Here is a 16,419-nt window from a genome sequence, read left to right as displayed (position 1 = left end):
CATGGAAGCGCCCCGCTCCCTGCAGCCTCTCTTTCCCTTCCCCACCTCCAAGCCCGAGGGCTGCCCTGATGCAGTCTAAGAGAGGGATTGGCTGCACCCAGATTGGGCTTGGGTCTACATCTCCCAAGTGTAGGGGTGCAGTTCTTAAGGGTAAGCGGGGCTGCCCCGTGGGCTCAGGCCCACTGAGCGGATCAGAGGGGGTGTCAGAATGTGGCAGGAGGAAGAGGGGGCCGTAGGGAAGCATTTTCCCTTGTCACAACCTCTTCCACCCCGCCTGGTGGACAGAGTGAGAAGCCTTCAGGAAGGGATGGGCAGGGAGCAGCATTCACACCCAACAGCAGAACAAGGAGGCCTTTGAAGCTTGAAAGTGCTGGAAAAATAAAGGGACATTATTCACCCAGCAGGTGGGAAATAGTCCCACTAATGACTCTGTGGCACCTGATGTTTTCCAAGGTACCTTCCAAAAACCAGCTCACTTAATATTTATGACAACCTGGGAAGGGGCTATTATTATTATCAGTCTCGCGTTATAGGTGAGAAACCAGATGGCCGGAAAGGTTCAGTGACATGCCCAAGGTCACACAGCTCGAATTTCCTGATCCCCAGTCTTTCCTACCAACCGGTGTGCCTCTCCAGCCCCAACTGGGGAACTGCTTGCCCCCAAGAGGATGTTCTTGCCTCAAGTATAAAAGAATTAATTGATGTAAAGTGGAGTTCAACTCCCTATTTGGGACATCATCTTCCAGGGCTAAATAAAGATGTTCCTAACTGCCCCGGCAGCCCCATAAGGTGTGTGCTAAACCTTAGGAGGCCAGGAGACAGGGTGGATGTAACAGAGAAGACAGGGAGACTTAGGGGGAAGAGCTAGGGGAGGAGGGGAAGGTCCAGGTAGAAGATACTTGCGGAATAAGGGGCCTCTGTCATTGACCGGGCAGGGAGTGGGAGAGTCAGGCTACCCTTAAGATGGATGGATTTTATTAGTTTGAAGAGAGCTAACATGATGGACCTGGAAGTAGAGTTTCCCCTGCGGCCTCAGCGAGGGGTGCAGGCACCTGGCTGTCCCTGCCTCAGACCCCCATTTGGCTCTCCATCCTGACAGGCTGCTGGGGCTCGTGCCCAAGAGGCCGGCTCCCCGGCTGCCGACTCACCTGCTCCCCAACTGTGCAGCAAACTTGCCAAGAAAGAGGTGTGGGTAACATCTCTGTTATGGTCCAGTTGCCATGGCAATAAATTGTCACTAATTAGTAGTGTGGTTACCATGGCAATTTTCTAGTAATTACAGGTTACAAATGGTGCAAGGCTTCAACCCAAGCCAATTAGTTAATTAGAAAGATTTAGAAATTTGTCCAAGAGGGAAATAACCTGCCTTGTAGAAAATGAAGGGAATGTGTCACAGCTTGGGAGCCAGAGGCAGAGAGGAAATTGGAGGATGCTGGAGCGGTGGAAGAAGGATGGAGTTGCATGGCAGCAAGTCCCGGAGCCCCACCTGGAATTGCTGGGGACCCAGACAAGACCGAGGGTTTCTCACCAAAGCCTGATCCTGGGCTGGAGTTTGGCAGAACCAGGGCAGGGACAGCTGCCAGCAGCCACTCAGCAGCACTCTTTGAATGGGCAGAAGAGGTGCCCAGGTTGTAGCCCAGCACCCTCCCTGCTGGCTTAGGAAAAGAAAGGCGTCTGAAAGCCTCCCAGCCTGCCCCACGCCTGGGCTCTCCTAATGAAGGCTCTCCCGGGAGTATTGTGGATTCAGTGGCTCCATTTTCACAAGGCTTGAGCTCTCCTTGAGAGCTAATTAGACTACCTGGGAGAAATCCGGGGGCACAGGGCCCAGGATGTGTTAACGAGGAGCCCCACCAGGAGAACAATGCCTGCGGCAATGCCATTTGCCCCACTCTGGCCCCAAAGCCGGCCCCTGGTGGGCAAGCTCCACCTGCACAGGTGAGAAAGGCCCCATGATTTCCTCCAGGGACAAATCTCAGAGGATGGGAGGAGCCTGGGGACCAAAAGAACCTCCATCCCAAACTAGCACAGTGGAAACCTCTGCCCTGTCCAGAAGCGGGCTGGTGAGGGCACCTGGCTTAGCATCACTCAGGTCTGCCTGAGTGCTCATTAACTTTTTTAAAAAAAATCACATTCTGGTGCTCTAATAACTGCTCTCGTTGTACTGAACAGCCCTTCAGAGCAGCACTTTCCAAACTTTACTGCGCACATAAACCCCCCAGGGGTCCTGTTTGGGTGGGTGGGGACCTGAGATTCTGCATTTCTAACAAGCGCACAGATGATACACCTTAGTAGCAAGGTTGTAGGAGTCACAAAGACCTTTACCATCATTTGATCCTCTTATTTTTCTCACCTCATTTGATCCTCTCAAAAACCCTGAAATAGGAAAGGCAGGTCACAGTATCTGCATTTTTCAGATGAGAAAAACCGAGGCTAAACGGGTAACGTAAATTGCCCAAGATCACGCAACTTGTAAAAAAGCCAAGGTGGGACGAGAATGCATGTCCTGCTTCTGGTCAGGCTGTTTTCTGCACCATACCTGGGGTAGGAGTGAGGCTGAGGGGAGGCTTTCAGGGCTCTATTTGAAACTCACTGGTTGGGGGTGGTTTGTTCAAGACACCTTAAGATTAGACTTGGTGACATGTCCACATTGATCTTGGGCATTTCAAACCCTAACGTAGAGCTGGCTTGCTTGCTTTCTTTCTTAAAAAAAAATATACACCTTATTGGATTTTTTTCCTTTCAAACTACAGAAGCACTTCTTGTTACAATAAGCCAAACGATACAGACGTTCCCAAAAAAGGCCAACATACTGTCTCTCCTTCCCTCCCTAAATCCTACCCCATCAGGGCAGCCAATGCGAACAGCTCGGAGTGTGGCCTTCCCCACTCTTCCCCACTCTTCCCCAAACTCAAAAACAAGTTTGCACAAACACGTATATTCAGAAGTATCATTTGTTTTCCTTTTTCTGAAAAATAAAAATAAGATCACACAATACCATTACCTGGCGAATTGCTTTTTCATTTAACAATATGTCATGGGCGTTCCTCCAAGTCAATACACGTGGATCTACACAGTCTCTTTAGTAGCTGCAGAACAGCCCGTCATGTGGATGCACCATAATCCATTCTGCATCGCTGTTGATGGACAGGCAGGTGCTCGCATTTGTTTCCTACATCAAGCAAAACAAAGTAAGCATCCCTGTACCTGTGGCTGGAGCCTGTTTCTATACGTCCTTAGAACAGGAACACACCCAGTATCTTGACCAGCATATTTGTGATCAGGGTAAGGCTGGGGGCTGTCAGGGAATCTGTGACTTGATCAAAATGTTGCAGGTAGAGATGGGTTTAGGATTAGTGCAATTCAGCTACCAAAGGGAAGAGAAGGCTCTGGGTGGTGGCCTCTGTGTTCCTCAGCTCATGGAATCGTTCCTTCGGCACAAAGTAACCCCATCTTGCTCCTCACTGGCCTCATCATCAGTGCAGTCACCCTCCACGTTGGTTTATGGAACCGTGAGCCCAGATCTGGGCTCCAGGAAGCATCTGGAATGTCAGAATCCGCCCCTCCCCACCCCCCACCCCTGCCTCTTCCGAGGCATCACCATAGCAGCGCATCACGGGCCTCCGAGGCTGCCCCCATCCTCCACGCGGGCCTGGGGCTTTGCTTCTGCCGCTCGGTGAGAGTCGCTGTGCTCTCCCAGGCGGCCGGGGCGTAAGCGTGGGCCCCATCCTCAGCAGCAGTGCCTCAGATATCTTCTGCGACAACGAGAACGGGCCCAACTTCCTCTTCCACAACCGGGGGGACGGCACTTTCGTGGATGCTGCGGCCACTGCTGGTGAGTAAAACAGCCTCTGTCCTGTGACCCCCACCACCCTACAGGGGACTCTGGTCTGCCCTGCTCCCTCCAGGTCCCACAGGCCCCAGGGAGAGCGGGACAAGTCGTTGTCTGCACCGCACAGGGAAATGTTGCTTGTCACCTTTAATTCCACATCCCTGTGGTTCAGGACGCAGGGGATGTTTGTGGCCGGGGAGACAGCGTCTGGAACGCCTGACTGTTATCCATTCTCCAGCCACTGGGATTGGCCCGTGTCCCTCTGAGTCCTGCCTGTGTCTCTCAGCACTGGTTTCCACCCTAAGCTGCCTCTCTCCATTTCTTCTCCCCGCATCCATCTTAAACATGCAACTCAGTCCAATAGCCATTTATTGAACCCGTGCTAAGTGCCAGGCTGGTGCTCAGAGCTGGGGACGCTGACCTGAATAAGGCTAAGATCACCCTACCCCACTCCCCCCACCCGCCCATACAAGGCACTGACATTTTAGAGGAGGAAACAGACAAATGAACGAATAGCTATAATATGAAGCAGGATAAAATCTACACAAAAATAGTACTCCAGGCTCCCAGCTCTGCTCCCCTTCCTCCCTTTGTGTTCATCCATCATCTGCCTCAGGACCTTTGCACCTGCCAATCCTCTCCGCCTGAAGTACCCTCTCCCCCTTCTCTATCTGCAAAACTTCTATTTATCCTTCAACACTCAGTTTAGGTGTTATCTGTGAAGCCTTTCCTGCCTCTTTCTGTGCCGCCTGGCAGAGATTGGCACTGCCTCCTCTGTATTCCCACTGCCTTTGCGTGTGCTACTCACTCAGGCTCCTACATCGCTATAATAATCTGTCTGTGTCTGCAAAGACTGGGACACATAATAAAAGTATGTGGATGTAATCAGCCTGCCCTTCAACCACTTCTCCCCACCCACTTCCTCCCCACCTTGCCAAGGAATGGGAGGTTTGATTTCTCCTTCTTGGTGGCGTAGGGACGAGCTCCGGCCTCCGGAAGAAGAGGTGAGCGGGGATGTAGACACATAGATCCAAGGTCCCACAAGCGCCAGCTGGTGCTGACAGCTAGCATCCAGCTCCTGAGCGGGTACTCATCCATTCTCTGTGACTTACAAGTACCTGCCCTTCCAGCACTCTGCCCGGGACTTCCCATTTTGAACACCCCACAAATGCACCCTTGCAGCCAGTCAGCTCCCCGGGCAAAGCTAAAGATGGAGGCAGCTCCCCGGCCCGTCCTCCCATGCAGCTCACCTGTTAAACGCTCCAGCAGCAAATTTTCTCATTGCTGAAAAATCGTAAAATGAAGAGGAGGTGGTGGTGGAGAAAACCTAGAGGATTTGATAAGGTGTTAAAGAGACGGAAGCAGAGGGGAGCGAGCAAGTTGGAGTAGGAGAAGGTATCAGGCGGGAGGAGAGAGGAAAGGTGCTATGCCCGTAATTGAAAGTCAGAGTGATCGCGGGGGTTTAACAAGACATGTCAAGAGGGCATTCATCACCCAAACAGATGCTGCTGTGAAGTGCAGCCTCGCACCGATTATTCTCGTGAAAGGGAACCAGCTCCTTGTCAAGGTGCCTCATAGATAGGAGAGAAATGGGCCAACACAGAAGGCCACCGACATTCGGGCTGGGGAGTTTTGCAGAGAATTAATGGGGTATTTCATCCTAGAGGTTGGAGGCTGCCCCCACGCCTTTGCAAACCCTCTTTCTCCAGCCTGGGTCTCCCTGCCTCTTCTCCCCCACCCCCACCCATCCTCGCCTCCCCCAAGGGGATGCCCAGCCCCCAAGGTTCTCGGGGGGCCCCACCTTGCTTTCTGCTGGCCCCTATCCTCAGGATCTCCGTATCTGCAGCTGGCAAGAGCTCGCTGTGTCCTGTGTCTGTGATCCCCGTCCCCCATCATATTGTCCTATCACCTGCCATCTCTGAGGGCCTGATGACCAACGGCAGTTTGTCCTCCAGAAGACTCAGCATGGGTATTTAGAGCCGGCCTCCACTGCCTGTCAGCTCTGCACTCGACCTGAAGGATCATGTCTGCCTTGGGCAACCAGGAGGTCAGGCCATCCCTCTGGGCAAAGCCACCCTCCATCCTCCCCCAGGATCAGCTCAGTCCCACTGACCACTGGTAGATGCAGGGACAGCACAAACAGGTGACACTGGAGCCACAAGCTTTCTTCCCAGATCTCACAAGGCACACTGTGCGTTCCTGTCATGGTGCTGTATTTTCTCTGCTGTCACCGAAGTCCCTGGTCGCCTTCTGTCAAATTATTTATGTCTCTTCATTCATTCAGCAAGTATCTACAGAAAAATACCCGGTCACCACAAGCACTGAGATAGACTCTGTGGGGACACAGGGGAACAAGAAGACAGACCCTCGCCTCATGGAGTGTAAGGTCTAGTAGGAAAACTGGACCCCACAAAGGAACATAACTGCACGTGTGATCAGCTCAATGGAGGAGAATGGGAGGCTGTCAGGATGAATAGCAGCGTGGGTAGGAGGGGCTTATTTTCATGGGAGTGGTCAGGGAAGGCTTCCTTGAGGAGGTGACATTACAGCTGGGAGCAGAAGAAAAACAAGGAACCACGTAACCAAGAGCCTTGGCAAGAGCGTTCCAGAAGGAGAGACCAGCTTGAGCAAAAGCCCAGAAGCTGGAAAGAGCTTGGGTCATTTGAGAAATGAAAGGAGCCCCGGGTGGCCGGTGCATATGCGGAAGGGGGAAGAGTGGTACCAGTTAAAGACCAGATAAGGTAGGCAGGGGCCTTGTGCTCCCCGGGCAGGAATTTGAGTACCCAAGAGTACTGGGGAAGCACTGAAATTTGAGCAAAAGAGTGATGATCAACTTAATGTATCCCAGTGTCAGCGGTGGCTGGGGAGGGCTTTAGTCCTCCAGAATCTCCACAAGTCTCCTTCCCCCAGCCCATGCTGCCCCAAAAACGAGTAAAAATAGTACTTTCTGGGCAAGTGCAGCTTGAAGGCAAGTCTCTGGTTCTCTCTGCAACCAGGTGGCTGCCCACCTTCTGCCCCTGTGGAGAGATCGGGACAGGATGAGGCTTACCCTCCCTTGCTGCTCTTCACGGGGCCCTGGCAAGGTGAGTGTTTGTGGAGCCTGCAGGGGGCGCTGCCCTGAGGGCGCCTGCCTTTCCTCCCCAGGTGTGGATGACCCCCACCAGCACGGGCGAGGTGTCGCCCTGGCCGACTTCAACCGTGATGGCAAAGTGGACATCGTCTATGGCAACTGGAATGGCCCCCACCGCCTCTATCTGCAGATGAGCGCCCGTGGGAAGGTGCACTTTCGGGTAAGAAGGAGCCTCTGCCTCGCTCCCCTGCTTTGTCATCTTGGGGTTGCAGCCCCGCCTGTGCCTCCCACCAGGCTGAGTAGGGGCTTGTGGCTCTGCAGAGCCTGGGGGCGGGATGGCCACAAGGAAGGTAACATCTGGGGGACGATGGGCTCCTGCCTGGGCTGCTGTGATGTCTGTAGTGCCCAGCGCACGGTCATTGGCAGAGGAGAGAGAGCAGCCTCGCGAGGTGCGCGGCGGCAGGGCAAAGGCCCAGTGAGGTGGGCTTCACTCTCTGGATCGGGAGCATTTTTCCCATAGCCTGGGCCTGAGCTTTTCAAATTGAGGCTCAGGCCAAGGGCACAGCGGGGCTGGCGGGACAGGGGAGGTTGAGGCCACAGAGCTCCCAACAGTTGCCCCTTCTGGACAAATGGCAGGTGGGGGGGCAAGGTAACCTTGAACCCCTCTCTGTGCCCCCTCCCTGAGCTATCGACAGTCAGTGACACCAAGAATTCTTCAGAAAGACTGTTTGGTGACAGTAAGGGATGTACCGCCAGCCTGGTGAGCTTGAGTCTGGGCCTTTCTCAGGAGGGTGATGGAGAGCATGGGGTGGTGGGAGTCAGGATGCTTCTGGAGGTACCTGGTCTTGCCAGAAGCCCCCGAGGAAGCAAGAAAGTGGCGGCATTTGCCAGAAGCTTGATGGTCCCAGGGGAGCCACCAGGGCCCTTATGTCTGGGGCACTGCCACAGGCCCCTCCCCTGTAGGCAGCCACCTTGGGGTGCTCAGGGCCAGCCACTCATTCCCTGCAGAGGCTTGAGACCCAGGCTCTCTGGGTGAAAAAGAGGTACGTCCTGACCACAGAGCAGCTGCTCCTGGGATCCTGGATGATTTCCATCTTTATTCAGCTTTTTCTTCTAACCCAGGTTCTCGACCAGGGGTGATTTTGTCCCTACCCCAGGACATTTGACTTTTTCTGGGGACATTCTTGGTTGTCACAAATGGGGTAGAAGGTGCTACTGGCATCTAGCGTGCAGAGGACAGACGTGCTGCTAAAGGTCCTACAATGCACCGGCTGGAATAATCCAGCCCCAAATGTCAACTAACTCTTCTGATGGCCCAGCCCCAGAGCGCACAGCAGCAATAATGAGAATAATAATGGAGACCCCATTTATCAAGTGCCTTCTGTGTGCCAGGAACTGTGCCAAGCATCTTACATACATTATCTTGGAAGCCCAGGCATCCAGTGGGGCAACCCCAAGGGGCCTATGTAGGTTTCCGTTAGAATAATAACAACTTCGAGATCCTGAGGTCTCTTTGTTACCAGCTCTCAAGGCCCTCTTCAGCCCACCCTGGACAGCGGGCCAGGCTCCCAATCAGCTTCATCACTGCGTTGTTGGGGACAGCCTATTCCCCTGGGCAACCCAGAGTGGGCAGCTCATTCCTGTGGCCAGGGGAGAGGGCCTGAAGTAGGAGGCCCAGGGGCAGGGCCAGGGCAGAGGACCACTCCCAGAAACCCCAACTGTGCCCTTCCCAGTTCTCCCCACGTGGACCCTGGGACTTAGACAGGCTCCTGCGTCTTTAAGGGACAAACCCACCCGGAATGGATATTCTGCTGAGAAACAAAAGGTCGCCCTCCACAGCTCTTCTATTTCAAAGGCAAGTTCCATAGGTGGGACACTTTGCCGGGTCCACCGAGGCCCTCTCAGCACTTTGAAGTCCCTGCTGGGCTGTCCTGGGTCTGGGGTCTCCTCGTGAGCCCTGCGCAGAGGTATCTGATACTGCAACCCCCCAAGGCAAATATCTCAAAAAAAAAAATCAAAAGACTCCCAAGAGACAAAGTAAGGTAATAAAGGCAGGAAAAACACAGCTAAAGGCCGCCTCTGCCACCTTTCATGAGGCTGATATGGGCAGGGCCAGGACAGACTGCCAGGGATCACCTGGTGCCCACCCTGTGCCAAGCGCTTTACATGCGGTGCTCACAACCTGGACAGCTATTACTCAGCCCCGTGTTACCAATGAGGAAGGCGAGATCGGAGCGGTTAAGTAACCTGCCTGAGGCCACACAGCTAGTCTGCAGAGAAGCCTGGATTTAAATGCACAGCACTGCCCAGTGCCCTCCCAGCCTCCGCCTCTCACTGCGGAGGACGAAGGGCACGTACTAGGAAGGGCATAGCGTCTGGAATCAGAGCCCTGGTGACGGCCCCCACTCATTAGCTATGACAGTGGGCAATTCCCCTTCCTCTCCAGGACTCAGTTACCTCACCTGTAAAATGGGAGTGCTCACATCAGCCCTGCCTCGAGTGACTGATGGGAGGGCCCCGTGTGGTCCGGACCAGGGAACAGCAAGGTGCTTCACCGGTGTGAATTAGGACTGTTCCTCTCACCTCCTTGTTCTCCTACAAGCAGCCTGAAGTTTATGTGATCCTAAACACAGCATACCTAGGGCCCTTACAGGGAAGGTGATAGAGGACATGCTAGGTCAGGCTTTTATCTTTGCACGCACGCGCACACACGGGGGTGGGGAGAGTTGGCCTCTAGGCCACCCCCATTGCCCCACGCATCTGTCCGCTGACCTGCAGCCCTCTCTCCTCCCAGGACATCGCCTCACCCAAGTTCTCCATGCCCTCGCCTGTCCGCACAGTCATCGCTGCCGACTTTGACAATGACCAGGAGCTGGAGATCTTCTTCAACAACTTTGCCCACCGCAGCTCCTCAGCCAACCGCCTCTTCCGGTAGATGCTTCAGCCTGGCTCGTGGCTACTCAGCCTTCGTGGGTGGGGGTCAGGGAGGAAGGCTTAGGACTCAAAAGAGGAGCTCCAAGGGGAGGAAGGAGGAAGGTCCCCTGATGAAGGAGCATTAGAAGCTGGAAGGACAGGGATTGAGCAAGAGGCTGAGAGAATGGGGGGTGGAAAGGTGAGGCGGGGAATCCTGGGCCTCCTGCTGTTGCGGAGGAAGTGGTCAGGGGGACGTGCACAAAGTGTGCCTAGAAGCCAGGCTCCACTCTACCACCCAAAGGGGTTCCAGAGCCAAATCTGTTTGGGTGCATCTGGATGAAGCAAAGACAGGCAGGTGTATTGACTACAGGACTTCTCAGAGCCTTTAGCATGACCATGAGTATTTTTACTTTCCAAGAGGTGAATGGAGTATTCCAAATATATTTCAGTACAAGATACTTCTTTCAGAGATTTTTCTCCTGGGATTGGTGCTCTGCTAAACATCCTTTGGGAAATGCTGAATGAGACAATTAATGGTAGATGAGGGAATGGTAGACAAGAATGGAGGCAACTGAGCACTGCATGCAGGGAGGAAAGGTTCGATTTTTCTCTAATTGGGGTCCAGAGACCACTGGCGTCAGAACCACCCAGAGTGTTTATTTAAAGTACAGAATCCCTGGGCCCGCCCTGGATCTCCTGAATCAGAATCTCAGGGGCTGAGGCCCAGGAATCTGTCTTTTTAACACGTGCACTAGGCATCAGGTGATTCTTATCACACCAACGTTTGAGAACTGCTGTTGGGGAACAAACCTCAGGACACATGCGGCCCTGGTTCCTGGCCTAAAACATGCTAATGGGCCTCAGCACCAGGGGGCAAGAGGAGGGTGGGCCAGGGACCTTGGATGCAGGAAATGGGCCAGATCACCTGCTCAGTTCCCGAAGGCCCCCATCCCCTCCCCCAGAAGGGCCCTCAACTATTAATAAAAGGCGAGAGCCGTGACTAAGCGTGTTTTAAAATATAATTATTAACAAAGCATCAATCCCGACCAGCTGTAATCACCCCCTGAAGGCACCAGATTTGCTAATTAGGTGCCTTGCAAAAAGCTTTTTCACAACTTCCAGATTAATTGCGGAAGATCCATTGCTCCTTAACAGAGACACTGCTTTCCTTCTCTGGCTGATAAAGTGTCACTCGCCAGGGCCCGGAGCACCAAGGCGTCTCTGTGGCCCGAGCACCCCGGCACTTCCTCTGCCTGTCTGGCCTCTGTCAAACCTCCCAGCTTCCCTCCCGCCACCCCAAGGGCAGGCTGGCCCCGGGCTGTCTGCGGACAGGGTCACCACATGGTCACCCTATGGGTTAGTGTGTTTGTTTCCGCACAGCTCAGTGGAAGCCACTTCCCGGTTCCGTGGCTGTGCCCCGAGTCCCTGTGGCAGATGCTGGGTCTGGAGCTCGCAGCAGAGACTGGGGCCACCACTCAGCTGGCAACTCTAGAAGTTGGGCCCCTACGTGCCCCATACCAAGTGGGCTTGTCACGTGTCACCGAAGGAAACATGGCGGGCTCCTTGTAGGAGTCACCAGGGATGCAAAGCCTCGGTGTGTGTGAGTCTGCCGGCCCTTCAGTGATGCCCGGGAAACCAGGGAACTCATCACCCACTCCAGGTGCTTAAGAAGAGTGCAGAGGCCCTGTTAACAATGGCGGGATGACAGGCGTGAGTAGGGACTGTCCCAGGCCAGGCAGGATGCGTGTTGATCTGGTCCCATGGCTCCACCCTGCGCACTCCCTCTTCTCTAGCTGCCGCCCTGTGTCCAGTCCTGCAGAGCAAGCTGTTGAAAATGCGAATCTGACCACACCCCTCTTCCACTTAAACCCCTTAGAAGCTCCCCACTACCTTCTCTTTGATACATCCCACAGGCTGGCTTTGTCCCCAGCCTTGTCACTCTCCACTCCCCAGTTTACACCTAAGCACCAGACACCCCAAGCTTTCAGTTCTGGGCTGCACCAGGCCTGGACCCGTCAGGCTGCCCACACCATCTGCCTCTCTCTCGCTTCCGAGTGACACAGACTCACCCATCATTCTGGTTTCAGCTTTGTTGACCCTTCCTCCGAGAAGCCTGCCCTGGTTGCCCAAATCTGGGTGAGTTTGCCCAGCTCTGCCCTGGAACTTCTGGGCTTTAGCCTTAGAAACCCCTAACTCCATTGTCACCTGAACCCAGGGGTGGCTCTGCCCAGCTGTGACAGAGGTTGCAGGACACGAATGGTTGAAGGGACTGTGGATGCTAGCAGGCTGAGGCAGACACACACCTCCGGCAGGTGTGCACACACACAAAAGCACTGCCGGACATGCTGCTCACTGCCCAGACTGCACACGTGGATGTGCTCAGCACAGACGCCCCGCGCGGACAGAGGACACTTCCCAGGACATGTGCTCAACCCTGCAGACACCTTGCAGTTCTGCCAGCACCCTCTGCCATCCAGCCACCAGAAGCTCCAGCTCAGGGGACCCTGGCTCCCTCCTGAAAGAAAGCATTGGCCACAGCACAGCCCTCTGGTGACTGTGATTTAAGTGACAGCCCCACCTGCAACATAAGGGGAGAGCGATACAGATCCTTCCTGGTCCTTTCTCCCCACCCCAGCCCCAAGATTGCTCCACACAGCCAGGACAGAGCGCCCAACGCTGCGAGAATCTACCCAGTGAGAAAAATTAGAGAGGAAAGCTCAAAGCCATCATCAGCGTTCAGCTCAATGTGCAGAAAGAACAGGACTTTCACAGTGGACTTTTCTACAGCAAATATTATCATGATTCAGAGTTCAAAACAGACAAAACCCTAGCAACCCAAAGGGACCCTTTCTTCCCTTTTGTCTCTGGATTCCTCCACGCACCCCACGGACATGTCTGGAGCTTCCTGAGAGCCAGGCACTGTGTTAGATGCTGCGGGAGATGCAAAGAAGAGTAATAATACATGGTCCCAGGCTGCAAAGAGTTCACAGTCTAACTGAGGAGATAAGATGCATTCATATAGAGCTTCAACACAAGGCAGAAAGCAATAAAGGCCAGGAAAGTGACAGAGGCAGAGCAGGAAGGCATTGCTTCTAGTAGGACGATCAGGGAGGGCTTAGAGGAGGTGGCACCGGAGTAGGGGTGGAACCCTGCGTAGCATTCAGAACTCAGAAACCCAGGACCGCTAGAAGGAAAGTGAAGGTCAGTTGAAGGTAGTTGCATCCCTGCCCCTTCTCCATCCATCAGCTGCCCTTCCCCAGGCTGTCTATAATTCATCCATTAGAGAAGGAAAAATCAATATTTACCAACGTGAATTAAAACCCAAGAAAGGCGCAGGCAGGGTCTGTGAGCAGAGTGGCTCTGTCGGCATGCAGGAGGCAGCCCACGTGCAGCAGCGTCTCAGGGTGCTCAGGGGCTGGAGAATGGGGCTCGTGGGCCTCGAGGTCCAGGGAGCCCACTGGGGCTTTGCCAGCACAGTGTCGTCCATGAACAGCCTGTCTCCTGTCCCGCAGCATCATCCACAGGGAACACGGCGACCCCCTCATCGAGGAGCTCAATCCTGGCGACGCCTTGGAGCCCGAGGGCCGGGGCACAGGTGAGGGCCCCCGAGGGCTCTAGCCTGCTCTCCCCTGTCTCAGTGCTGCCCTTCGCCTGCGGGGAGGGCGGGAGGGGTGGTGCAGCCAGTCCCACAGCAGGGCTCATCCTATCCCTGCCACTCTGAGGGCTGAGATCCTGGGGCAGGGGTGAGAGTGGGGGAGGAGGCCCTGGGAGTGTCAGGCGGGAAGCAGAGGAGGGGACGGTCCGTTCTCCCAGTCCCAGGGCCGCGGGGTCAGAGGCGTGGGATTCCACGGGCAGTAGCATCTCTGGCAATGCTCTGCCAGGAGGAGAGGCAAAGGTGAGGCTGGGCGTCCTGTCGTCTCACCCCTCCTGGCACTCAGCCTGGTGTCAGCGAGCGTGCACTGGATCAGGAGTCCCAAGACTCGGCCCTGCCATTGCCTCACCTGTGGCCTTGGAAAAGGCGCTTCATCTTCTGGATCTTGTTCGCCACACCCATAAGATGGGGATAATTGCATCCGCCCTCCTCACGTCTCTGGGTTGTAGTGAGGACCAAAATGAGACCAGGTATACGCAAACCCCCGACAGACTGGCAAAAGCAGTGCAAATATAAAGGGCGTGTATAAAAGACCAGAAAGCAGCCCTCATAGTCTGAATTATTTGCACCCATGCTTTCCTTCAAAAGTCCAGGGGGAGGAAATGGACCCCCTCTTCCATGAATGAGCGGCCACCAGAAAGGAGAGGAGCTTCAAGCTCCAGTCTTCAATGCCCAGGGCTGTGCTCTTTCCTCCCACACTCAGGGCGTGGACCTGGCCCTGGTCAGGAGCCCCCCTCCCCTGTGGGTCTCCTGGCCGACAGAGTGAAATCTGTGCTGTTGCAGGCGGTGTAGTGACAGACTTCGATGGAGACGGGATGCTGGACCTCATCTTGTCCCACGGAGAGTCCATGGCTCAGCCGCTGTCCGTCTTCCGGGGGAATCAGGTGTGCCTGGACCTGGGGACCCACAGAGCCCAGCCCAACGTGCTGAGCCTGGGCTGGATGAGGGCCAAGGAGCCCGGGACGCTTGCTTGACCAGAGTGGCAGGAAATGGACACCCGGGCCCTGGAGAAAGCAAATTCCCAGCAGCACAGTGAACCCCAAGAACAGCTGCCTCCCAGAAGCCCTTTGCCCCTCAGCCTTCTGCTGGCACTCCTCCAAACACTGTTTTCCCCGAGTCTATTGGCTTTCCCTCCTCTCTTCCAGGGCTGCTCTTTGCAAACTTCAGCCAGTCTGTCTCCCTGCCCGGCTCCCTCCTCCTCTCTTTCCTCTGCCCCTTTTCTTGTCCCCTTCTTTCTCCTTCTGTCCCTCTCTTACCCTCCCTCCCTGTTCCTTCTGCCCAGCCCGCTGATGCCCGGGCCTACCTTCCTCCCTCCCTGCAGGGCTTCAGCAACAGCTGGCTGCGGGTGGTGCCACGAACCCAGTTTGGGGCCTTCGCCAGGGGCGCTAAGGTTGTGCTCTACACCAAGAAGAGTGGGGCCCACCTGAGGATCATCGACGGGGGCTCAGGCTACCTGTGCGAGATGGAGCCCGTGGCACACTTTGGCTTGGGTGAGTCAGAGCTCGGGGCGGGGGGCGGTGGTGGGAGTGCGCAAGTGAGCTATTGGCAGGGCAGTGGGTGCTGAAACTGCATCCCGAATCCCGGCGAGATGCAGGGCTCACAGCCTGAGCATCTTCTAGATACCACGTTACTGTGACACCAGCTACTGGAGGCAACCCTGCTTTGAAGTGAACCTGAGCTCAGGAGGGAGGTTTTCATGCCCCACTCCTTGCTGGGGTCCATCCTGGTGCCTCTGTCGAATTAGTTCACCTTGGGGTCAGAGTATTTAATCCTCCATTTGTCTGAGGCCATGGCCTTGTCCTTCAAACAATGGCCTGCAGCAAACCTACCCAAACCAGCTGCTTCCCTGGCCGCGTGGGTGTCGGTTCAGTGATTAAAATGTCTCACCAAACCCCTGACGCCTTCTCTTGGCTAGAAGGCTTGGGGAAAGCATGCATGATCAGTGGGAGTGATGTCACCCCCGAGAGGGTGAAAATTGGTTCTTGGCTGGGGGTGGTATTAAAAAAAATGCTAGTCTTTTATGTGTGTGTGTGTGTGTGTATACGTAAAAGACTAGCATTTGATATATATATACACACATACGTATGTATATATATCTATATGCACATATATATGTATGTATGTTACATATATGTGCGTGCATACATATATATAACATAACCAGATATACAGTATACCTGTGGTGTTAATAAAATATCGCTATACACCTATTAGAACAGCTAAAGTAAAAAAGAGTGACGAAACCAAGTGCTGGCAAGGACGTGGAAAAGCCGGGTCTCTCGTTTCGTTCCTGGAACAGCTGCTCCAGAAGGTGGTTTGGCAGTTCCTTTTAAGACAAAAACTAAACTACACAACCGTTATAGGGCCCAGCAATCACACTCCTGGGCATTTATCCCAGATGAATGGAAACTCATGTCCACACAAAAAGCTACACGTGATTGTTCATAGTAGCGTTATCTGTAACGGCCCAAACTGGAAACGACCCTGATGTCCTTCAGTAGGTTAACGGCTCAACAAGCTGTGGTCCAGCCACACCATGGAATATTACTCAGCAATCAAAAGGAATAAACTGTCGATACACACAGCAACTTGGATGGCTCTCATGGGCATTATGATGAGTGAAAAAAAAGAGGCCAACCTCAGAAAGGTACATGCTGTTGATTCCATTTATATAATATTCTCAAAATGACAAAAGTATAGAGATGGAAAGTAGATCAGTAGTTGCTGGGGGCTAGAAATGGTGAAAAGGAGAGGGGTGGGTGCGACTTTAAAGGGATAGCCCCAAGGAGGTCTTTGTGGTGACGGAGCAGTTCTGTGTTTTGATTGTGGTGGCAGTTGCACGAATCTACAGGTGCTCTGCATAAGATACCTTATTCCATTCTCACCACAACAAGATGAATTAAGAACCATAACCCCCATTTTACAGGTCAGGAAACTGAGGCTGAGGTTAAGTAA

The 16,419-nt window shown here is 54.1% G+C and overlaps 1 protein-coding gene across 3 annotated transcripts in view; it reads left to right on the top strand.

The window, feature by feature from the left end:
* CRTAC1 (cartilage acidic protein 1) overlaps positions 1-16,419 on the top strand; it is a 154,398-nt gene that overhangs the window by 103,769 nt on the left and 34,210 nt on the right. For all 3 annotated transcript variants that reach the window (XM_032607785.1, XM_032607783.1, XM_032607784.1), the window contains exons 6-11: positions 3,698-3,832; positions 6,974-7,119; positions 9,694-9,830; positions 13,325-13,407; positions 14,248-14,348; positions 14,786-14,954. In XM_032607785.1, coding sequence (XP_032463676.1) covers positions 3,698-3,832; positions 6,974-7,119; positions 9,694-9,830; positions 13,325-13,407; positions 14,248-14,348; positions 14,786-14,954 — 771 coding nt within the window. The remainder of the gene's footprint in view (positions 1-3,697; positions 3,833-6,973; positions 7,120-9,693; positions 9,831-13,324; positions 13,408-14,247; positions 14,349-14,785; positions 14,955-16,419) is intronic.

Source organism: Phocoena sinus, chromosome 16 (assembly GCF_008692025.1).
Source record: "Phocoena sinus isolate mPhoSin1 chromosome 16, mPhoSin1.pri, whole genome shotgun sequence".
Lineage (NCBI taxonomy): Eukaryota > Metazoa > Chordata > Mammalia > Artiodactyla > Phocoenidae > Phocoena > Phocoena sinus.
Note: the sequence above shows the minus strand (reverse complement) of the source record. Positions and strands in the feature narration are given on the sequence as shown.